Source organism: Heliangelus exortis, chromosome 3 (assembly GCF_036169615.1).
Source record: "Heliangelus exortis chromosome 3, bHelExo1.hap1, whole genome shotgun sequence".
Lineage (NCBI taxonomy): Eukaryota > Metazoa > Chordata > Aves > Apodiformes > Trochilidae > Heliangelus > Heliangelus exortis.
Window position 1 is genome coordinate 33,989,514 of NC_092424.1, and position 23,966 is coordinate 34,013,479.

The 23,966-nt window shown below is 45.7% G+C and overlaps 1 protein-coding gene across 8 annotated transcripts in view; it reads right to left on the minus strand.

Annotated features, from left to right (window-relative positions):
* Nucleotides 1-23,494, minus strand: part of SLC8A1 (solute carrier family 8 member A1) — a 135,739-nt gene extending 112,245 nt beyond the window's left edge. For 6 of the 8 annotated variants that reach the window (XM_071740063.1, XM_071740062.1, XM_071740057.1 and 3 more), the window contains exon 1: nucleotides 23,388-23,494. In XM_071740063.1, the coding sequence (XP_071596164.1) occupies nucleotides 23,388-23,440 (53 nt within the window). In that variant the 5' untranslated portion in view covers nucleotides 23,441-23,494. Of the gene's footprint in view, nucleotides 1-5,888; nucleotides 5,984-14,231; nucleotides 14,364-23,387 lie in introns of those variants that run through there. The other 2 variants (XM_071740060.1, XM_071740059.1) reach the window with 2 other exon arrangements.
* Nucleotides 23,495-23,966: the final 472 nt, after the last annotated feature.

Below are 23,966 nucleotides of genomic sequence, written 5' to 3' on the forward strand. Positions count from 1 at the left end.
CACCAGTGCTACACCATGCTGCCTATCCCACTGCTACATCAGATTCAGAATAAACATAATTACTGTGAATTTACTGCAGTTTGTAGAGGAGGAGGTGTTCCCACAGCCATGTCACTGGTGTATGGGAAGTGGAAGTAGCACCCTCTTCCCACAGGGTCACTTGCTGGAGGAGGGCAGTAGGAAGTTTCGCTCCTCACACAAGAGTCACTGCTTTTTGTCATGCTGTGAGGAAGGACACAAGCAAAAGCATGTTGCAACACCAAGGGGACTCCCAGCCACCCCTTCTCCATCCCATAGTCAGAGCAAGTCAGAGAGAAGCAAGGGCAACTAGGCTGGTGAAGGGACTCGAGCACAGATCCTATGAGGAGAGGCTGAGGGAGCTGGGGCTGTTCAGCCTGGAGAAGAGGAGGCTCAGAGGAGACCTCATCACGCTCTACAACTCCCTGAAAGGAGGTTGGAGCCAGGTGGGGGTTGGTCTCTTTTCCCAGGCAACCCTCAGCAAGACAAGAGGGCACGGTCTCAAGTTGTGCTGGGGGAGGTTTAGGTTGGACATTAGAAAGAATTTCTTTACAGAGAGGGTGATCAGACATTGGAATGGGCTGCCCAGGGAAGTGGTGGATTCTCCATCCCTGGAGATATTTAAAAAGAGACTGGATGTGGCACTCAGTGCCATGGTCTGGTAACTGCAGCGGTAGTGGATCAAGGGTTGGACTTGATGATCTCTGAGGTCCCTTCCAACCCAGCCAATTCTATGATTCTATGATTTCCTAGTGCTGCAGAGAGACAGGGAAGGCAGCTCAAAACCCCCTTGGCTGGTGTCAAGGGCAGAACAAAATGGTCTCTCTTCATCCAGAGGGGCCAAAAAAATTTGGCAAAGAAGCGAGTACTTGCAAGACACAGCTAGCCTGCAAGATAGCAAAAGAGATCCTCAAAGCAAGTCAGCTACTCACTCCCCTGCCAGTGTCCCTGGTGAAAAGACAGCAGTACCCAAAATGGCATCAAGTGAGAGGACAGGCTCTCCTAAGCAACAAGTGTCCCTGGTCCTCTCCCCTCCAAGCAAAAGCAAGTTGTGTGCCCTATGCTCCGAACCTACGCTCAGACCTGTCTCTAAGTCATGCCATCACTTAAATAGCTTCTCTTGCAGGAGAGCAGCCCTTGAAGAGTCTCCTGATAGTAATAATCAGGTTTCTATGGGGAAAGAGCTTCACACCTGACCTCCATTGGCGGGACTCATCCCTACTGCCCAATCTCTGGAGGGCTAGGAAATCTTTCCTCTCCAGCTGGCCTTTCCTGGCCTCGCTGAAGCCTGTACACTTGTACCTCACTGAAGACAGCAATCTGCTTCACAGCAGGGCAGCTCGAACAAAGCCTGTGCTGGAAAAAGACATGGGTGTAGGAAAAAAAAAAAAAAAAAAAAAAAAAAAAAAAGCCCAAATAAATTGTCTAGTCTCTAACCATAAATCAGTAAATCAGTTAAGAGCCTAGGTCCTGCTTCCTACAGCTGAGGGACAAAAACCAGATGCCAACAGTGCTGGAAGGTACTGGGTGCTTGGAGGTTTGTCCAGGCAGCCAAAGGCTCTGCTGGCTTCACTTCTGATCTGGATACTGACCTGTGATACTGCATTGCTAAGAAGTAGGTCCTGCCAGCTGCAATTTTTTACCCATCAAAACAGGAGAAGAACCCTACTGCCACGCTCGATGTGCATCTGAACCCTTGGAGAAAAGCTGCTGTGTGCAAATACCATGTTGCCACTCAGGGCTGCACAGGTTGATGGCACTTTCAACACAACTTGGAAAACCCTTGGCTCAAAGCCCTGCTTTGGCTCTGCCTGGATCCTTCTACCTTCCAGAAGGTAGAGTGGCTCTGCCACTCCAAAACATTCACAGCCTGTTGGTATCCCTTGCCCATGACTCTCCAGAGCTCCACATCAGGACAATAATTTTCAGGCCATCAGCATCCTGATTGCATCAGTACAGAAAAGCATTAAAACCTTCCCAAATATAGCCAGAGGCACAAGCCCTCCTTGAAGCCAATCAAGTAAAACACACATCAGGCCACCCAGTTTTCTGTAAAGGACATTAAAAATTTAGAACAATTATCAGCCTGCAACTGATTTTTCCAAGTATCCTATCTCTTCAATGAAGCATCCAATCTCCTCCCACAATCTCCCCAGCAACTTTCCAAAATAAACAGATAAATAGAGAAAATAAAACATCCCTGACATAAAACTTCAGCCAGCTTGGATAAATTTGGGGGCAGATTGGAGGGACTGCACTTGGAAGTGTTTCACAGGGAGATTCCAGTCTTGTTTTTTAACATACAGAGAGCAAGTGGCAAGTTGTCCCTTTCCTCCATGATTCAAGATCTCAGCAAGTAAAATGCCAGGAAATGAGAAGCAAGGGAGAAATATTACATTTCTTTGGGGATTGGTTGTTTTGTTGGTGGGGTTTTTTTAGCTTTTTGTTGTGTTTTGTTTTTTTTTTTTTTTGTACATCTCCCCTCCTACTCCCTGCTGTCTCCAGACCATTTCTCTACCCCTACCACCTGCTTTTGGTATCTTCTTTATCAAGCAGCATTAGGTTCTTCCCCGTTATTTCTCCTGGGCTGTTAATGCCTTCCTTTGCCTGTGGATCTCCCTTGCTGATTTAAGCACAGTGCAATCTGCCTGGTCTCCACAAGCTGTCTTTGAGACTGTCTAGCCAACAGACTCTCTCTACAATCTCAGGGCTGCCCTTTACCTCCCAGTGAATTGTGTCTCCCTCTGTAAAATAGGAAGAGAACTTCTCATGCGTGCTGTGAGAATAAAACATCACTAATAAGCCCGAGGCTCCTGGGGAGGCAGCGTCTGCCCAGAGATGCCCCATACAGCCCAGGAGAGAGAAATTATCAGGCCTGTTGCTTTCCTCTGTGTTTGCCTGTGTCTGCTTTTCCCACTAGGTCCAATTTTGCACTGGGTTTGTAGCTATGTATGGGTCCCCTGTGCAGTTGGATGCTCTCCTGGGCTCTGCACAGGAGGAAGGAGCAGAAACCTTCAAGAGAGCAAAGGCAAATCCCCAGCCCCAGATCCCTATGCCCATAGAGGGATGAAGAGGTGGGAGATATACCTGAGAATGTGTGAGGGGAAAGATCCACAATGCAGATTGTGGATCTGGGTGATTTGGATACAGTCCTAGCCAGGAGCTGGGTGGGTTAGCTTGGGCTGGAGGCCCTCCCTGGTACACTCCATCCCTCAGTTAGGTACCTAGCCCTGGCTGGTGACGGGTGGTAGCACTTCCCAGAGGAGTCACTGTCTGGAGATACAGGACTCACATCACTGACTCTAGAGGTACATGAACACTAGTGCCGGATAGATGTCCAGTTTTCAGACCACCAGATCTCAGGAATGGAGTCTAAACCTAGGTGTGTGCCAGGCATTAGCTGCCTGCCTCAAAAGGGAGGTTAATCACCCTTCCCCTCTCCCCAGTCTCCCCTGCCTTCTCTGTCTCTCCAGGAACTCTTTGCAGCAGCAAATCTCACTTCTGTTTGTAGCCAGGTTTCCTTAGGAAGCCAGGCATATGAAATCACTGTTTCCATGTCTGTCTGTCTGTTCACATAGCTCCCCCCATCCCTATTTCAGCTACAATCACCAGAGGGATAGAGATAGAAGAGAAAGTCAAGCTCCTACAACCTTCCTGAAAATAGCTGGAATGATACCACTCATGCCTTTGGCAAGGGAAAAAAACTGGTCAGTGAGTTCAGCCCTTACTGGATGCCAGAGTCCTGCCACCACAGCACTCTGAGTACCTTGCAGCCAACCCAGGTGCACCCAGGATTTGCACAGCTGCAGGTACCTATGTCCATAAGGCTGGGAGCACACAGAGATCACAACACCCTGAGCTTGAACTGAGCTCCAGTTTGCTCACTGTACCAGGCACAAGCAGAGCCAGTATCACATGCTCTTTGCCTTGTCTATTACCAACCTGTTGGTTAGCTGTCCAGTGATGCCTGTGCCTTGGGGGACACTCGGTTTTATTACAGGATCTGAGTTTATTATAGGATGCTGGTGAACTGTGGCCTGTCTCTGGTAAGTCAACAGGACTGTATACCCATGAAAACACAGCAGAAAATAAAATTCTGTCCTAGACACAATACCAGAAAATTGGAACGCTGAAAGCCCTGAGCAGATCAGGACACCACCGAAGGCTCAAACAGGCAAAGAAATGGCTGTGCCTACACGGAATCGTGCCAGGTCCCGTGGAGACTTCCAAAAGAAAGGACATGAGCAAAGTTCATGTGGTGCCTATACAACAGTGCCAGGACAGTGAACTAGGTGCAGCCTGGGCAGCTGCAGGACAGTGAATTAAATCTCAGGAGCAGTTCACAGCCAAAAGATCACAAAAAGATTAGTTAAAGGGGGAGAGAAAAGCAAGCAAATTTTCATAAGCTGAAAACCATGTTAATTTGTGTTGGTATTTAGGGATGTTAAGCATAAAGAGTACATCAAACCTCCTGAAGTATCCTGAACACAAACCCTGGTACAGGGGAAGCTTTGAGCAATGTGGCTTCCCAGCTTAGGAGTTGCTTATGCTTCCAGAGAAAGAGTTGGTGGGATATAAGAGGAGTCAGGCAGTGTATCCCCTTTCCTATGGAGGTGGTGATAGGAGTTCATGGCTTGGCTGGTAGGTTATGGCTCTAGAAATGCTGGAATATTTCCCTATTTGGGCTCAGTGCCTCTCCTGGAAAAGGGGCAAAGATGCTATTGAAGAACCAGTTGGAAAGAAAAGAAGAGAAAGAAACATTTATCAGAAGCACCCAAGGGAACACAAATGCCTTTCTTTGCTGATGTCCACTGCCTCAGCCTCAGCCAAAGCCATACAGCACAGCTCTTTTCTTCCCATCCGCCATCATCACATCAACGTGCATGTCTCAGCTTCCCTTTTCTAAATAAAAGTGCATCTCTTCTCTTTGTGGTGGTGAGAAAAAGCACATGAACGCCTAGGCAGGTGTTGGGAGAGTACAGTGAGAACCCCAGCCTCTCTCAGCCCCCGTTTCCATTGCCTGACTTGTGATTTCCAACATCTGGGACTGAAGGAACAGCTTCCAGCAAAGCACAATCAAAGAGGAGCCCTGAAATGAAACACTCACACGCCTGTGACCTTGTGGTTTTACTACAGCTTTCATTTTTAGACTTGAGTTCTCCCTAGTTCTTGCTGCATTTCTACAACGTTTCAGCAGTTCGCTCCCGCCCTGGAGACAGAGCTGAGCGTGGGGTTGCTTCGAATGGCTCGGCAGGGAGGGAAGCAACAAGGCTACAATGAAAGAATTAAACTCGAGATGACGGAAGAGCCCCAGCCATCCTTCCACCTAGACAAAGCCTACGTGATGAGCGCTCTTTAATGACAGCCCTTAATAACATATGCTGATCGAGACGACAATGGGGATGTCAGGGTGGCTGCAGGTGCCTCCCACCACTCACCTCGGAAACCGTTTCAAGGCAGAAATCGCCGGGGCTGGAAGAAAAGCAGCCCAGCCCCCTCCCCAGCCCCACCTGCCCGGCAATGCCCGGCCCTTGGGGTGGGGGGAAGCAACCCTCTGCCGCAGCCGCGCCTCCCATCGCGACATATCGCGACTGGCTGCCGGGGGTTGGGGGGGGGGGAGGGGGAAAGGGGAGGGCGAGCCCCATCGTCTGCCTAAAGGTGCTGTGGCTGGTCTGCAAAAAGCATTCCCAGGACGGTGGGAGTGGGGGGGAGCATCCTACTCCCGCCTCCCCATCGGGTCCGGGATCCCCATCCCGCCTCCCCCCGTCCTCCCCGGTGTAGAACCCAGCCTCGGGGCGGCATGGGGCTCGCCGGGCTGGGCTCGGTCGGGGCCAGGGGTGGGGTAGAGGGCCGGTCGGTCGCGGTCCTACCTGGCAGGGGGCAGGAGCGGTCGCCGCCGGGGCCGGTTCAGCAGCGGCGGGGCATCGCGGCGGAGCGGGTGGCGGAGCCCCGGTGCGCGGCTGCGGCGCGGCGGCGGGCGGGAGGGTGAGAGAGAGGGAGGGAGGGGAGGGAGGAAGGGAGAAGGGAGAGAGGAAGGGAGGGATGGATGGAGGGAGGGAGCGCGCACACACACACACACACACACACACACACGCACCGCGGCCCGGGGATGCGCTCAGCCGGCCCGCCCCGCAGGCAGCCTCCCCTCCCTCCGCATCCCTCCGCGGCGCTGCGCGGGTAAGGAGAAACCCGCCGTCCCTCCTCCGCTGTGGAAGCTTCAGCCCTCCTCCTCCTCCTGCTGGAAATATTTCCCGAATTCCTCCTCGGAGAGAGGGACTTTGAAAGGCAGGGCTGCTTTGCGGACCCACCCCCAGCAGCCCTGCCCTCCCTGCTTGGGGCAGTCCCCAGCCCTGCCCTGCCTGACCCCAGCCCTGCCCTGCCCGCCCTTAGGCAATCCCCTTCCATGCTCTGTCATCCCCTCGCCCTGCTCGCTCTGCCGAGGCAGCCCCATATCCCTGCCCTCTCTGGGCGTTCAGCTCGCAGTCCTGCCCGCCGGGGCTCGCCGCCTGCCCCCGGCCGCCCTGCATCCTGCGGGGCAAACCCGACCCCCTTTGCACCGTGAAGGAGGGAGCGAGCCCTGGGAGAAGTGGCGAGAAGGGAGCGGGGGTGTGTGCGAGGAGTGCCTTGCCGTGTGTCTGTCACCCTGCCCCACGGTGTCGCCCATGGCTGCTACGGGGAAGCAGGAGACCTGGGCTGTCCCAGGGAGTCCTGGGTTTGAGGTTCACACCATCACAAATGTTGTGGTGTTTGCGGGGGACGTGAGGGCCGGTGGGTTGACTGACAAGGGGCATATGGGTCATCTAGAACTCTCCTGGGAACTGTCTTCACACCTGACTATGTCCAGGTCAACCCTTGAACCCACAGAACCTTCTGTACCCATGAAAGGATCACCAGGCTTGGGGAGGTTCTGCAGGAAGCCGGCAGACTGGAACAGAAAGACTTGCTGCACCTGAAGCTGGCCCAAGTGTCCTTCCTGTGGGCAATTCCCCTTTCACCATGCCTGAACAACTCCTCCACCCATCACTGGCTCCAGCAAGGAGCAGATGAACCCATTATCCCACCCTCCAGGCAAAACACAGTGGCTTTAGCAACTTAAAATAGGACCAAAGCTAATAACTCACAGACTGGTAGTTACAAGTACCTGGTGACCTTGAGTAGTCCTCTACACCCAGATCCTCAGGTTCAACAAGAACCATGAAGAAGAAGAAGAGACATTTTTCTATCTCCTGCACCCTTTTACACCTTCTCCCTCTTGTTGGCTGTGCCTGTAATTTTTGTCATCACTGGCAAGACAGCAAGCCAGAATTTTGCCTTTGGATTTAATTTATTCTTTTTATCTTTTCTTTTGAAAAAAGATTTTTGCGTCACCATGTCCTTTCTCTGTTCAGGATGAGATGTTTGTGAGTATTTTGTGGTGAACTGACCATCCAACAAACCAGCTACTTGTTATTAGTGTTGCAGCTGTTATTGATATTATATAGTTTCTGTTTCACTTCAAGACCTTATTGCTACACATTGGATGAAACGCATTTATTTCCAAATAAGAATTTGGTTTAGAAAAAAACATGGTTTTGTGTCCAGCATCTAACTATGACTGTCTCACTTCTTTTGATCTAAAACTCTTCAGTGGAGGGATAAGGTTGCATGTGGCCACATGTGGTACTTTGATGGGACTCAGTTCTCCCAGCAGGGTCACTCTTATCAAATGAGCACAACTGAATGTGTACAGCATGCCCAGTGTTGTGGTCTGATCAGGACCTAAGCTGAACAGTGGATGTTTTTCAGTGCTGTTTTCTTTGGCAGTTGTTGCAGGACACAAGGAGCTGCAGAAGCTTGCATGGCAAACGGTAGTGTGAGCAGAAAGAACTGGCATGGTTGCAGCAAGCACAATCCCTGCTGGTGCTTCACACCCTGCACACTGAAATCTAATCATTGCAACAGTAAGCACTGGAACTCAAATTTTAATTAGCTGTCAGCCATGAAGTTCTCCCTAAAGCTCTGCATTTCCCTCACTTATGTTGCTGACCTACTTCGCAGCTCTTTCACTGAATCCGGTGCACAGCTCCTCCTGAGCACCAAGATGTTAACTCAGCTAGTGGAGATCCACTGGTGAGCTGCTCTCTGAAGAGCCAGGCATGTCCCCAGTTCCTCCCAGCCCACCTCTTTTTGCAGCTTGCAATTCATGTTCCTGTCTCCCAGTACCTTCTGCTGAGAACCTCAGAAAAGTCACTTCAGCTGAAGGATTTTTGTGACATTTGAGGGGAGCTGAAACAAGCAAATTTGTATTTGTGGTGATCCTCATTAGTCTGTGCAAACAAACCCTTTCCATCACCCAGTCTTAATGACACAGGGACAGAAAAGGTGACACAGAGATGCAGCATTATTCTACCTGAACCTGAGAGCAGCTTTCCATCTGCTTGAAAAGTGACTGGTTAGGAGGAATATGAGGTTGTGAGGCTGGGTGAAGATGTCCTCCTCTCCATAGTCCCTTATACCTTTCCAGGCTCATTCAAGACTTCATCTTTCATAGTCTCCAAAAGGAAGGTGGAGCTGGGCTATGAAAGAAAGGGTGGAAGCCAGGGAGTAAGGGAGACAGTAAATCCCAAATGATGAGAGGAGATACTGTGTTCTAGGACTTCTCCACACTGCAGTGTCTATGGGTCACACTGCTTTTTCTCAGTCAAGCTCAAGTGGTAGCTGTAACAGAGTAGAGCTCTGCATGGGCTGTGAAATCTGCTGGATAAGCTGAGCAAATGTTCTGTGTTCTGCCTGGTGCTCCAGGCAAAAATGCAACAAGACTGATCATGTCCTGACACAGCAAGTTTGTCATGGTGTGGGCACATCCGAGCTTCATCATGATTGCAGATTGGGCTGCTCTGGGAGACAGCAGTTTGTTCCATCTACCTTTCCTTCCCTGTCTCTCTTTGCAGTCACACAAGTGAACACCTACCATTGCAAAGGCACCTACAAGCACTAATTAGTAGTCTCAGAATCATGGAGATTCTCATGCCAATGCTAACGAATGGTTCATTCATTCATTCATTCATGCACACCCACAGTTCTCTCTGACAGCAGCTTGCATCTCTCTGCAGTCACTGGAGGACGCTTCTGGGTATCTATGTATGCAGAGCAGAAAGACACAGAAAGACAATTCTTCCCTGCAGAGAGTGAAGTTGGTGGACTATAAAGTCTTGTGCACAGGACAGGAGGGTGCAGGCCAATTTTCTGCTCAATGCGCTGTGGAAAAAAAAAAGACGCTTGAGCTTCTTCAATTTTTAGAGGAGTGGAATACAAACCCTCAGTTATTTCTTGCTTGTAAAATTCCTGGCTTATATTCCCTGTAAAAGAGGGGAAGCAGTCAGAGCAAGGTGAGTCTTCAGTGCAGACATAGCATGCTCACCTCTGAACAGCTGTCCACCACCCTTCTTTGGCTCTCTCTGGAACATCTCCCCAGTGGATGTTTTGGACTCTGCTCCAGCTTCTGTGGGTTCAGATAATGCCTGAGTGTAACCGGTGGCTCCTCATTGGTTACTTATCTCTGGTTGTGGTTTTTCTTGACTCCCTCAGGCAATGACAGAGAGATCCTAGAGGAGCAGATGGGATGTCACCTCTGTCTTGCCATCCATCTATCTTTGCTTCTAACTGCAGCAGACTTGAGCATGTGCCCACTGAACCTTCTCTGCCTCTCCTTTGCATGTTCTTGGCAGAGACCTGGAGATCCCTGAGAGTGGTGTTTCTAAAAAAGTTGCTCAGAAACACAGTTTCCAACAATTTTAGCATTCATTTTCAATGTCACCTTCAAACTGGCCTTTGTTGTTAAGGGGATAAATCAGTCATTTAGAAATGTGGTGGGTGGGGTGGAACACAGAATAGGAAAGGCCGTTCTGTGCGCTGGACATCAGATACTTTTTTTTTAGCTTTCCAGGCAGAATGCTTCCTTAGCTGTTTCCAAGTAACTTGTAGAGTCTGAGTTCCGATGATTTCAGGGAGGTCTGAGCACATGATAATGTGTCTTGTGCATAGAAGCTTTCTTCTACCCTTGGAAAACCAAGAGTCTAGACTATACCCAAGGGAGAAGGCAGTGCTCAACTGGATGTTTTGGCATGCCTGTGAAAAATTGGCAGTGTATGGTTTACTCACTGTCGTGCTTTGGGAGCTGACAGAGGTAACAGGAGAAACCATGCTTGTGCTGCTTTCAAACTTTCCCTCCAAGTACCTGCTGTATGCTGGGTTCTTGAGGGTATAATCAGCAAATTCAGAGCACCGATTGATAAGCATAGCATTTAACAGCTTGGGAGAGAGTTTTCCTAGAAGAAGAATTGACTGGCCAAATTTTGCAGGGCACTGCTTGTGTGTAGCAGACACAGAGGAGTATTTGCGCTGGAAACCACCAGCTGTGTGGGAGTTGAAAGCAGAACTACTTATAGGGGCTGGGGATGAATTTAGGGAGCTTGAAAAAGGGGAGAGCTGCATGTATTTTGCAAACATCTAGCCCACAAAACAAGCCACACACACTTCTCTTCAAATTCTGCTTCAGAATATCTCTTTTTGAAAAAACTGCTTTCTGGTCATCGGGGATGCACAGAAAAAAAATCAGTATGTGCACAGAATAACTTCAGTGCCCGGGCTTGCTGTAAGAGATATACAAGGTGCAAACTGTCTCCTTATTCTCAAATGAGTAGCAACTCAAAGGACTTCTGACAGCTGAAGTCATTTGTCTCAACAGCAGTGCATGCTAATACCAGCATCTCACTTCCATCCCCGTTGCACAGGCAAAAATTAGTTCCCAGCCTGAGTCACTGGAAATTAAGGACTGTATGTCCTCTGCTGAACTGCCTGTCTCTTAGCATCCTTTCCCACCAAAAAAATGAAGCTTTGTTTTGTAGCAATAAGCCTGCAGAATACAGAAACTAAAAATACAGATGCAAGGGCAACCGAAATGTGCTGTATTGGCAAAAACAGTAGCCTAGGGACTCCCCTGCCTCAAGATGAGTGTCCTGCAAAGGGCTATGAAGCTGCACTATGCCAACCCCAGGGCAGAATTACAACTGAGCAGATGCTAGCACTCTCCACTTGATGGTCCAGCTCTTTTCACCACCACCCCAAGGCTGCCCGGGCCTGGAAAAAAATAATCTGGAAAGAAAAAAAATCCCCTTAAATCCAGAATTAAAAAGCAACAAATGATGTGTTCTCTGTATTTGCCTTGTACTTTTGAAACCTAGAGGTCTGATGTTTTCCAATTTACTTGGTAACCAAGTAAGAGAGATGAAATAATGATATATAATCACATGACTCCAGGAGCTGGGACTTCAAGGAAAAAAAAAAGTGCAAATACCATGATCATATGGTAAGATCTAGGATCTGTGTCCTGCAAATTGAAGGCTGTGATGCTCCCTCAGCATCTTTGGTGTCACATCAGGCCATATCCCTTATTTGATCTGAGTGCAAGGTTCCCATTGCTACCATTGGGAGCCACAGGCTGAATCAGATGTAGTGCATGACTCTGACTGTGGCTCCTGGTTGTGAAGGTAATTTGGTCTCCCCTGTACCATCTGTCAGCCCGAGCATGGCTGGATATTCCAGGAAAAATATATTTTTTTATTAAAGTGAGAAGTCACTGACCTCAGCTGCATAAAGCACCTTATTTGTATTTTATTTATATATTCCAGGCCAACAAAGCTTCTGGAACACCTTGCAAAACCCAAGCCCGTTAGGCAAGAGGGTGTGAAACTACCTCCCTTAAAGGGAAACTTGTCTTCACTACACTGGGCTCTAACCTGTGCTATCCTTTCAGGGTGGTCACAAATCTTCCTTTCCTCCTTGCTGCTTTGATTTTACTAACCTCTGCCTCAGCTCTGCCTCGACCAACTCTGCTAAAGATTAGGCCCTGCATCCTGGGTTATTGAGCAAGAAACATTCTGTCTGTTGTCATCAGCATGCAGCAGCCAATTTTAGACCCCAAAGACCTGTGGGATTGGGAATTCTGTGCTTCTCAGTCTTCTGCAAGGCACCTTGGAGAAGGCACATGTGCCCTCGCTCCTGGATGACTGTCCCTGGAACAGCTGAGGTAACAGCATGGTTCTGAGCCCAGTTCCCTTCTCTCCCCACAGCTTAGATGTGAGCCCAATGGACAGGGACTCCCACTGGTGTGCACACAGCTCTTGGGTTTTGGCTCTATTTGTACTTCCGAAGATGTGTAGACCAAAAATGCTCATCCTCTCTGTGCTGCTTGATCAAGCAGCAGTGAGCCAGTAACCAACACGACATGTCCTAAACATGGTAATTGAAGCCCTGCAAGTAAAGAGAGTTAAACCAAAAAAGAGAGAAATTTAAGAAAACCAGCTTTAGCTTCCAGATTGCTTAATGGTTATGGGTTTGGTGCTTTGTGGGGTTTTTTTTTTGGGTTTTTTTTTGGTTTTTTTTTTTTTTTTTTTCTGGAGGTTTTGGAGAAATGAAAGTGCACCATTTGTGAGACTGAATTCTCCTTTCAAATCCCCCATGCTGTCACATGTTGTTGTCCCCCTGGAATTTCAAACAGGGCCTCTTCAAAAGCTGCCATGAGTTGAATGGCTTTTTCACAGCTTTCTTAATTGTGGTGATACTTTAAAACAATAGAAGATGCTGCTTTGTCACCTGCCTTGTGGTTAGAAATCCCCAAGTCTCTTACAAAAATCCTCTCTGCTCTTATTGGGAATCTGTTCCTAGCTTCTGGCAAAACTGCTTTAGGTTCTGAGGCTGTATCCTTGTGTTTGTATGTGCAGGAGGGACACACGTGTGCATGTGTGTGTGTGTGTGTGCATGCGCTCAGATGTTTCCTAATGCAGATTGCGCAAGACCTGACTTCTTCACTCTGTGTTTCTGTTTATTCAGATGAACTCCTGCTCTTCTGTGAGTGTTCCCATCCTTGCAGTGGGTGAGACAATTTCCTGAGAGTGGCTGTCAGTCCAGGAACACAGCCTGCCAGGGTGTTTGTATGTGTGTAGGCTGGAGATCGGGGAGACAGGGCAGAGCAGAGACTTGAGGATTGAAGCACCTCCTGCTGCTGCTGCATCTCCTGCTCCAGACAGTTCTGGAGGGAATGATAGTTACAGGAAGGGATGATCATATGGGGAGAGAACCAAGATGTGGCAGTAGAGTTTGTGCACTGCTGTGTAGAGAGCTGTATGTTTAGTAGACCAGTGTCTGAGCAGGGCTGCTGGAACACAAGTTTTCTCTTTCATTGAGCTCCTTTCCACGTGCACCTCAGTCACTACAAAAATTTTTGGCTCCCGCACCTCAAGACACTTGGTGGGTTTTTTTGGTACTTGTGCCAGGGCTGCTAAAAGTATTTGTCATTTTATTTGCTATCAGTAGACTCCAGAGTTAGCAGTTATATTTACATGACCAGTGGCATCAGGAAGGCAGGCAACAGCTGCAGAGCCACCAATGGGAAGAAATAAGAGAAATGAGAGGTCTAGAAGACATGATTCAAGAGGAAACAATGCAGGAATGCAGATTGTCAAGTCAAGAGAAGACATACATCCTCCCAAATCTGAAAGAATAGTTGTTTCATTCTCCTACTGTTGATAAGATAAAGAGTCAGGGGGTTAAACTACAGGCAGAGAGACTGAAGTATGACATGAGGAAAAGCTTTCTCTAGCCATGAGAGTAAGGGTGTAGGCAGCTGGATTTTCTGCAGGAGGAAAAGTTTGTGTCACAGAAAGATGTCAAGATCAGGATGAGCAAACCTCTGCTGAGTTCAGATCAGGTGTAGGCAACCTAGCTCACAACATCATTTAATGAGGAAAATACATCTGAGAGATGAACAATCAGGAGACATTCAGCACATCATAAAAAGAAAACCACTGTTGTGGTTAGTAGGGTAAAGGAAAATAAAACCTGCTTTTACACTTTTGACAAATATTTGGTGTATGACAACAGTCAAAGCACTGGACATTAGGCCATGCTGGGAGAGCAGGTCTAGATAGCAATGCTACCCAAACTTACACAACCTGGGAGCAGACTTCCCTTTGTTCCAGGCTGGTGGCTCATTTCCTGAGAGAGCCATTATCCAGGGACACACTAGGAAAAAGAGCCTGTAGCTGCTCCAAAGCCCGTGATCCCATTTGGGGTTCATCCTGTCAAGGTTTGTTCCAGGCTCGTAGCTATTTAAGTCACTTAGCAACCTCTTCTGTTAGTTTTTTGTGCTCAGCCATAGGAACTCTGAAGCTTACCCAAATGCTCCCAAGGAGCTGGCAGCACAAGAAGACTTGTGTTGGAAAAATTCATCCTGCCATGATGTTCACTCATCTTTCACTGTGAACTTCAAATTGAGGTATGCAGACAAATGGCCTGTACTGTGCAAGCTGCAACACAAATGAGACAACAGCACAAGGACACACATAGGCATTACCCATAGGAAAGACAAAATAATGTCTTTGATTAACCCTGACATAAGGCTATATAAGATACAAGATTAAGTTAGTGTATGAGAAGCCACCAGAACCTTCAGATGATAAGGAGTCATATATATGCAGATGACCATCCCAGACCAATAGTTACACTAACTAGACAGCAGTATGAAATATGATAGAAAAGAACCATTGCATATAAGAAAAGCAGGGTACTAGCTTAATTGCTGACTGAGGTAGAAATTACCAAGGCAACCGTATCATGAGTACCAAATAAGTGTGTAAAGTCAGGAAACCTGGGGCCAGAGAGGGAATTGTAAATACAGGTGGTTGGCTTATCTGAGAGGAGAAAGAAGGTATGGAAAGACAACCTGAGAAAAATAAAAGGGGCAAACCCAAAATATAAGTGACATACTCAGGACTGATAGAGGCCTATTCGCCAGTCCTGTCCTTAATTATGACAGTTTGAAGCAGGACAATAAACTTGATGTTTCCATCTTCCTTGTGTTCAGCTTACCTTCATGGTCAGGAGGGACTTGGTGTGCTTTGAGATTAATGAGAGCTGTCGCCCTGCAACTGGTGAGGAAACCCCTGAAGGGTACCACCTAACCACACTGCCCTTCCCTTCCTGGACAGCCTGACTCTGTCTTTCAAGTCCCCATTTCTCCTGCCTGACTCTACAAACATAGACATTAAGTGTTGACATTGGCACCACAGGAATTCAATAGCTGAGGACTAATACAGGGAACCACATGACAGCTGAGCTACACATACACGTGGCTGTACCTGAAGTCAATCAGGCCACACACATCTGCCATGTTCTGCACACCTCCAGCACTTCAAAGAGCCCAACTCACTGCAGTGCTTTTCTGTGGATGGCTTTGGGCTGTCTGAACTACCTAAAGTCAAGTTTCTGCACAAGTCACAGAAGAAGGGACATGAGTCAAACAAAATCCACTCCAAAGAGAAGAAATGAAGTTACAACTCAGGATGAAGGCATTTGTGCTGGCAAAACACCAGCTTTATTAAGGTTAGAGTCTTCAAACTTGTCTTGCTCTTTAATTTTTCGTAGGCTGAATACATCAAGGTATGTTTCAAGATAATCAGACTCTCTATTTCAAAGAAAAGAACGTTAAAATTGGGTATGTTTTTATCAACAGGGACAGAAAATGTCTAGAAAACATGAGTAGTGGCACAACTTGTAATGCTTACAAACCTGTCCTGTTTTGTAGCATTCCTCTAGATCTGTGCATCAATGCATACTTAAAAATAGTCTGCCTGGTTATTTTTAAGGTAAGAACATTAAAATTAAAGGTCAAAGGCCAAAAGTTTTCTACTGCATGATCATGGAGGTACATCTCCAAGTACTTTAACACATTAGGGCACTTTACTGGAACACATGAAGCAAGGTGCACACTGAGACAGGCTTGCCCCAGCCTCTAAAAATGCAAGAATGTCATTCATTGCTGGATCCTCAGATGGGTCTTTGGTGATAATAATGGAGATTCTCAAGTGTCTAGAGAGGGAATAACTAACTTTTCTAAAATACTCCTGATTTGTCCTAAATCTTACCAAATGACTGGTAGCTGAACAGACAAATCATTGCCCAATGTGCAGATTTTCAGTGGCAGGCAGTACAAAGTTTTCTCTTCTCTGATAATAAAATGTTTGTGTTCTGTACTCACTGTTCTCTACAGGATCATAGCAATCCTCACACACTGTCACAGCAGAGAACCCTCAAGATTAACCCTTTTGCCTACATTAAGTTGGAGTTATGTCACACTTCAGTGGCAGGATGACATTATCAGCAAGGCTCTATAATGCTCTAAGTATCAGTTACCCTTGTTCTTAGAAATTCACTTCAGATCAAATCAACTTAAGCCAAAAGGCAAATCTCTCAGTTATCAAGAAAGATGCTTCTCAGACCATCTGCTTTCCATGACCAGTGGCAAAAGTATATAAAAAAGAGAGAAACTTTAGAACTCCTTTGTTTTCCAGGCTGTGCTGTGGACTAGGTCTAGTACAAGCACAAGTACAGGACATTACACAAGGGTCCACTGTAATGATGGAGCTTATTGTGTCAAATCTTTGAGTTATGTAGCCAGGGAGTACAACAAGAACATCTTTCACAGCTGCATATCTCTCTTTTTGCAGTATTTTGCCCGTGAATTAGCACTACCAAGAACATTTGGAAAACCTGCTAGAAGATTTCCACAAAGATTTGGCTCATGGTCAACTTGGATAAATACACACTGCAGGTAAACGCTGGAGGTTAAACACCAGTGGTTAAACCTTGGCCAGGATATGGCTACTGCCCTGTGTCACAGCATTGGTATATAATGTGTCTTACATCTGAAAGGTGTCACAGCAGGCAGCAGAGCAGCAGTAAACATCAGTATTCTGGACAGTCATTAAAAATGGAGACCTACTTACCTAGCTAAAGATAGGAAAATCCAGAACATCTGTTTTACTCCTGAACTGGGCATTTATCCTGAACAGGAGATTCCTTTGGAACCTTGCTTCAAGTAGCTATGCTCTGACAAGCTGGGCTAAAGCCAGGAGGTCATCTTGAAATAATAGTTGGCAGGCCAAAGTGACTTAACATTTAACATTCTTTAGAGGACCATGTGGAATAAGTTACACCGGAGTAAAATAAGCACTGGTCTCTCACATCCAGTATTAGAGTTAGCAACTTATTTGACTGTGTATTGCTCAGCAGTGACAATGACTCACTTAATAACAGGATAATACCACGGATCACTAGCATGTTGTGGTCTGTGGCCACAGGAAGGGTTTACTTTTACTGTGTACATGCTGGCAGTCTTAGCATGCTAGCAACAAATCCAAATGTTTATTGCTGCATCTAGGGCAGAAGCACAAGATCTCTGCTTGGAGACTTTCTGTAAGCCAATAAGATAACATGGGTTATTTGTAGTATCACGCTTGCCAAACTGTAGCACAAGCAATGAGCTGAGAATCAAAAGCTGCTAAAATAGATGTCACCTTGGTTTTGCTTCCTTGTTCTGGTGTGCTGATGTGGGAATTGATGATGCTGGGAATCAGCATGGGAGGGGGCTGTTTCAAAGAGATGGACTCCCTACCCCCACATTAAAGCCTGAACCTTGCTACATGGTTGCTACTTTAGGGAGCAGGCATCAAAGCACCCTGATTTGGAAAGGTGAAGATGTTGTTCAAGTGATAAGGCTGGTCCACCAAGCCCCAGACCCCTGTAGAAAGCCTGAGAGTGGTCAGAGCTGCCTCAGGTGGGCAAATGCATCTCCTCGTCTGCTTCAGGACACTTTGGGTTTCTGCTTGAGGCCTGACATACTGAAGCCCTGCCCAAATCACTGTGGGACAAGCCCCTCTATCACCTCTACTAAGCTCATGTCCTGTCCATTGCTTCCCAGTGCTTGTTGAACATTTCAGATAAAATTCAGCATCTTGGTAAGAAATTTGTGTAGCCTGGGAGACCTTGCATCCTGGAGAAAAATTTTCAGGTAGATTGAATCACAGTACCCCAGCCCATCTTTCAGTGAGTTAGGGGCTGTACAGGTAGCTCAAGATGGCGACATGACATTTGTCCCCTTACCCATTGCTATCCAGGCAGTTTACAGGGACCCATCTACCTGACACAGAGGACACCACCTCCAGAACCCTGTTCTGGCATGTTGCAACAGAAGGATGTCTGATACACCTTAGGACAAAGTAGTAAAAAAAAAAGGGAACATACCATGTGCAGAAATTCCCAACAGGGACTCAAGGAAGCCTTGGTGTGGGGATGGAAATGCAGCAATAATTTTTCAGGCCACATTCATGTACTTTCTCTTTTTGTTTTTTCCATTGTTGTGGTTTCCTCTACTTTCCTGCTTCTGCTATATAAAAGGGAAAGAAAAGCCAAACTGATGTTCTTATGAAAGGAAGGACAACTCTCTGGAGGAGCAAGAAATAGTGTGCACTGGTGTCATGCTGGATTAGCCTGCTACCTCCAGGGCATGCCACGATCTGTGGGATGACCTGGGAAACACCCTAGGAACAAACTTCCAGTGAAAATCGCTTGGCACAGAATGATGGCATGAAAGCACTGGGAGACTGAAGCTGTGAAAAAGGCTTTACACGTTGTTCAGTATAGTCTGTTCTTACAGGGACTAAAACTGCTCAAGTGCTGAATCTCCCAGCCTGGGATGAGAAAATCCATACCCAAACATCACTCCTTGGAAGAAGTTCCCAAGAGTTGGGTATTTGGGTATTTACAGAGAAGTCATTAGTCATTGTTAAGCTGAGTGTAACTTAAACTAGTCAGGGTTATATGGCTTCCTACTGGACCTTTACCCAAATCCTGACATTTTCCAGAATCCCATTTCTGTAAGTATGTTTTCTTCTACCTATGCCCACCTTTCTGTGCAGGTAAACTGATGTGGAACTTTCCAGAGTGAAATGTATGCCCCTCTTCTTTTCTCATGTTCCCTGGAAAAGGTTCAGCTATAGAGATCACAAACTGAAACCTGAATTTTATGCTAGCAATGTAAGAGTTCAGCATTCCAAGGATTCGGGAAAGACCCTCAAACCAAACATCCTGAACTTCCTCAGGAGGAAGTTCAGCGTTAAATATAAAAGAAATCCAAGTATGTTGAAGTGTGGAAATCAAAACAACTTTAGTGTTGCCCTTTTGTGACTCCATGCAGTGAGAATACATTTATGATTGGATCACAGTGATGGTTGGAGCCCTCAATAAGAATAAACTGAGTATTGAAAACCTCCAGATTTACTGTACTGTTGCTATGTTTCGCTTCGTATATTGCCAGAATAATACTTATTTTCTTAAAGGATCAACTTCAAAATGAATGGCAACTCATAAATTTCCTGCTTTATCTGTAACTTGGCAGAAAACACCAATACTGCTTAAAGCTGTCATGTCGCTGCCTCTTCCAATAGCAGGAGAGATCAACAGATGGTGGGTCTGAAGAGTGAGGCTCATGGCTAGAATCCATCTGAAGCACACTAGAACAGCAAGAGATCTCTGCAACCATGTTCCTACCCACATCTTGCTAACCACTGAAGGAAAACATGTGGGGCACCTCTAAAACTGAGTTATTTAGCTCAGGGGCATGCAAATCTGAATTAAGATTATTTTTTTCCTGCCTTTGTTAAGAGGCTTTCTCCATTTGCTGAATGCCTTATCTGCAATATGGGGATTCCTCTCATGTGAACACGACTCAGCTGTACATGGTTCAGTTTGCTAGCGAGCTGCTGTGTACCTGAAAACTCAGTATCATCCAGAGCTATTTCCTAAGAGCCAGACTTCAGTTTGGTATTAAAGGCAACTTGTATCACGGGGTGGAAATTCAGTAATTCTTGTCTGTAAGTGACCAAAAATGTCAGCTAGATTTAGACCATCCAGAGGGCATTGAGAGTTATTTACTCATCTCTCCATGTATCATACTGAAAAATTTGACAAAGAAGAAAAAGTTTGTGAGGCTGGATGGCCCAGAGTTTAACACAGCAAAACAAAAATGGCACAGTTTCTCTAAAATACAAGCTATTTTCATGTCCCATCTGAATTTCTTCTCTTACTCAAAAGGATTATGGCCACATGTGCATAGAAGATACTGGACATATTTGTGCTGCTACGCATGCAACTGCAAGCATCAAATGCCATGGTACATTCTGCAGTAGTTACACGTGGTTCTTGCAGCCTGCAAACACAAACTTTTCTGAAAATGTCATTCCTTCTAGAAAACTGCCTGTCATTGTGAGTCCTCTGGTGAAACCATTGCCAAATAGATCAATATCCCTTATCCTGAGGGAGAAAAAACAAGAATAGGAAGATAATGGTTTGGAAACAAGAAAATCAAAGAAGACATCTGCCCATTCTTAGATGGTTTTGTAACATCATGTTCTTCATGCCTCAATTCCTAGAACAAGACAGGTTTGGTCTGGCAAGTGGGTCTGCAGTTTTCTGGGCTGGGAACAGGCAAAGCCATCACATAAAGCCAATTCATCTAGAACATAGGCAATAAAATGCATTGGGACAGAGGAATGAATCAGTCTGTGAATGTGTCCCCCAGAATGTGCTCCAGTCTTCTTACTTTCTAGAGATGGTGTCCAAACTCCATCCTTCAGGAATCACCATAAAAATATTGAGTTTGTCTGAAGGAGAAGAATATACAGTGGACTTACTTCAAGCCAGATCCAGTCTGTGAAATCCTCTCTGAGCGACTTCATCATGTACCTCTCCTCTGTGTGATTTATTTTGAGGATGCTCTCTTCTTGGATTCACTATAAGCCACAAATACGGCTTTCCCTTCTCACAAGAAAGTTTGAATTCAGAAAACAGTTGTGAATGTTTCGTGCAAAGACTTCTTCAGATCTGATGTCTGAAAACCAAGTGTTCTGTTTTGATTTTTTTTTAAAGCAGCCAGGATTTCGGAACAAAAACCACCAGTGCACCTGGAAGTCCTCTGTGCCTTTGGTTTCTTGCATGAGACACACGACATACTCTTGCTTGCTCCAAGTGCCACCAGGGCAAGGGCAGCTTTACCCTTGTCCATGGCCAGTGAGAGTAAGCACTGAGCTCAGCTTTGCCCTTGCTACTCAACGCCTGGGTTTTGTGCTGTCCCGAAGCAGCTCGGCAGCTTTGCTCTGTCTGATTGTGAGAAAGAGCAGAGCTGCCCCTTCCCCCTTTCCTCCCTGCACTCTGGCAGAGAATGGTGTGTGGGAGGACCTCGGGGTGGATGCTTGGAGACTGCAGTGCTCGTAATGATTAGTCACTTACAAAAGACATGTCAGTGATACTACCACTAATGTTTTATGTGCCTGTTTATATTCCTGTCTAGGGTCTTTGAATGAGATCCCATCAGCTTTGCACAAGGGAGCAAACAAACACTAGCAATACCCATGACTAATCAATAGTAAGTATTAATAACAGCTAATACACTGGAAATAACAATAAACATTAGTGATAACACAGACTGCTGGAAAATGCTTCTGGCAGAGGGAGAAAAGAAAGAGGGGACACAAATGATGGGGTCATTCACAAGGTCCCTGGGCAGGTCTGCCCTGAGACTGGGGACTGAATGAATGTTGACTTTTGCCACCAGGCCTTTGTCTACTGAGCCACACTGCCCCAGCCCTTAGTACAAATGGGAAGAACAAATTAAATAGGTCCCAGATTTTCCAGCTCCATCCTGACATCCTCTATCCAACCTGCCTAGCACAGCTTTTGGATAATGCTTTGCTTAGGGACTATGTACATCAGCTTGCCTTTTCCTCTGGGAGAAGGGAAGCACACAGTTTAGAAGAGAGGGGGAAAAAGACAAAAAAAAAAAAAAGGAAAAGTTTCATCTATCAGCAAGCTTACAGCAATCTATAAACAGAATAAACAGAGCCATATCCAGCAGAAAATAGAAGCAATCTGACTAAGTGTGAAAATCAGAAGTATTCTTTCATAGCAATAACAGCAAAAAGCTCTTATTTATTAATGATTCAATAACAATTAAAAAGCTATCTGTTGACCCTGATTGATTAAATCTTAATTTCTATGCTAGCTTTTCTATAGACAGGTATTACTTATTTAACAGGTTCTCATAAAAAAATAAACTTTTCCCAACACAGGCAAATTTCAGCTACAGCTTAATTCTGAGTATTTTCTTTTCAGCACTTGAGATGAAACCAGACAAAGACAAAATTTGTGTTTCAGTGATTAGAAAAATTAAGAATGTGGGAATATCCATGGAAATCCTAGATAAATAAGGGAAAATGAGGGCTGCATGCATGTGTCCTCTTGACTGAAGACTCTACTACAGAGCTACAAGCGAACACTTCCCTTATGTTGTTCTTATGTAATGACAAGGGAAAGCATTTTCATTCATGAATGAAAATGTTTGACATTTGTGGTATAGTAATTTCCTTTTACAATCATCCTTCATATCTCTGCAAATCTTCTAGAATTTCAGTCATATTCCTGATATTATTTTCACTTCTTTCTGTATAATTTCACTTTACCTCCTCTAATGTTTTTTCCAGTCTATTAACCACCCGAAAAATGAGAAAGCTTTACCTAGCACTTTTCAGTGAGAGTATGAATATCGTAACACCTGAAAGCACATGAACCCAAATGCCATTCTGTAGAATTTAAAGAAAAATCTAGAATTTAACTGCACCACTGCAAACCAACAAGATTTTAAGCCAGGGCTACAAAAAGCTTTTTTTGTGTGTATTCTTTTTAACAAAACACTCCCAAGGAGAAAACTTCTCTGCCAAGTTGTACTCTGCTTTTTTGACAGTGCCCCCTTCACATAGCTAACACATTTTTGGTGCTAGTTTGAAGGAGAGCTAATACTTCAGTGCTTTGGAAAGCACACACAATAGCACACAGCTGTTTTTGCTGGGGTTGACTTTCACAGCACCGTAATGGCAGTTACAACTGTACCAAAAATCCTTGCACAGGATGTAATCAACCTCAAATCTACAGAGAAACATTGAGAAACTGCTTTCAAGTGCCAAGAAAAACAACAGTAGTTTATAATAAGGTCTTCCTAATGTCCAGTCAGCTTAACCCAAATGAGACATGTTTCTCAAAACGAAAGTAGGACAGACCAGGGAAGAAAAAAGCCTTTGACTGTTTTTGCTGGTTTTTTTCTAAGTAGGAACACAAAAAGACTCAGACACTGGAAACCACGACCAATGCCTCCTGCCCCTCAGTCTGCCAAAACTATAAGCTCAGTCATCCTGTAAATCCAGTCTATGACTGATAAATGCTCGTTTCCCAACACTTTTCTCTTGTCTCTTTCTGCCACTGGGAAAGTTTCTGCCCCTCCAGTGGCAAAGCTGTTCTATGTCATACTCCTTACACAGAGAGCTAAAGTGCTATCCAGCTATTGGAGTCATCCCATAGCCCCAGATCTACAGCTTTTCTCAGGATGTCAGTACAAGCAAGTACCTAGGTGTTCCCAAGAAATGCTTGAATTGCTTTTCACTTACCCCAGCCGAGTCTCAGCAGTTGTGGGTAATGCAGAATGAAAAAAAGCCCTCATATGATAGAGTCTCTAAATTTAACAGAAAGAAAGGAGCTGGGGTACTTGTCCTTTAAGTGTCTCTAAAGATGGTTTGCATAGCTGGATCTCAGCTTATCTATGCTTTTCTGCTTTTGCTTCCATACATGGATCTGTTCCCAACAGTAACTTCAAGCTGTCGAAAAGAAGCTATCTGGCAGCTTTCAGCTTCATCTGACACATAAATGGTGAAAATAAATAAATAATGATCTTTTCTGTCAGGCCCCCCCCCCTTTTTTTTTTTTTTTGTTTGCCCCTCAGAACACCTCTTCTTTTTTCTCTTGTCCCCACAGCAACATTTTGGTATTTTTGTAATTTGTTTTTTTTTCCTTTGCTTTGCTTATAGGTCAGGGTTTTGCATATTTGCTACTTGGAAGGATGTCAAGGCAGTATACATCGTGTCTGTAGCAAGGGAAGGTTAAGAGTAAAATTTTTGGAGAGAGAGAGATTATAGAAAAGTCATGTGACTGCTCCCAGATTAGCAGCAGTAGCAGGAGTACACATTCCT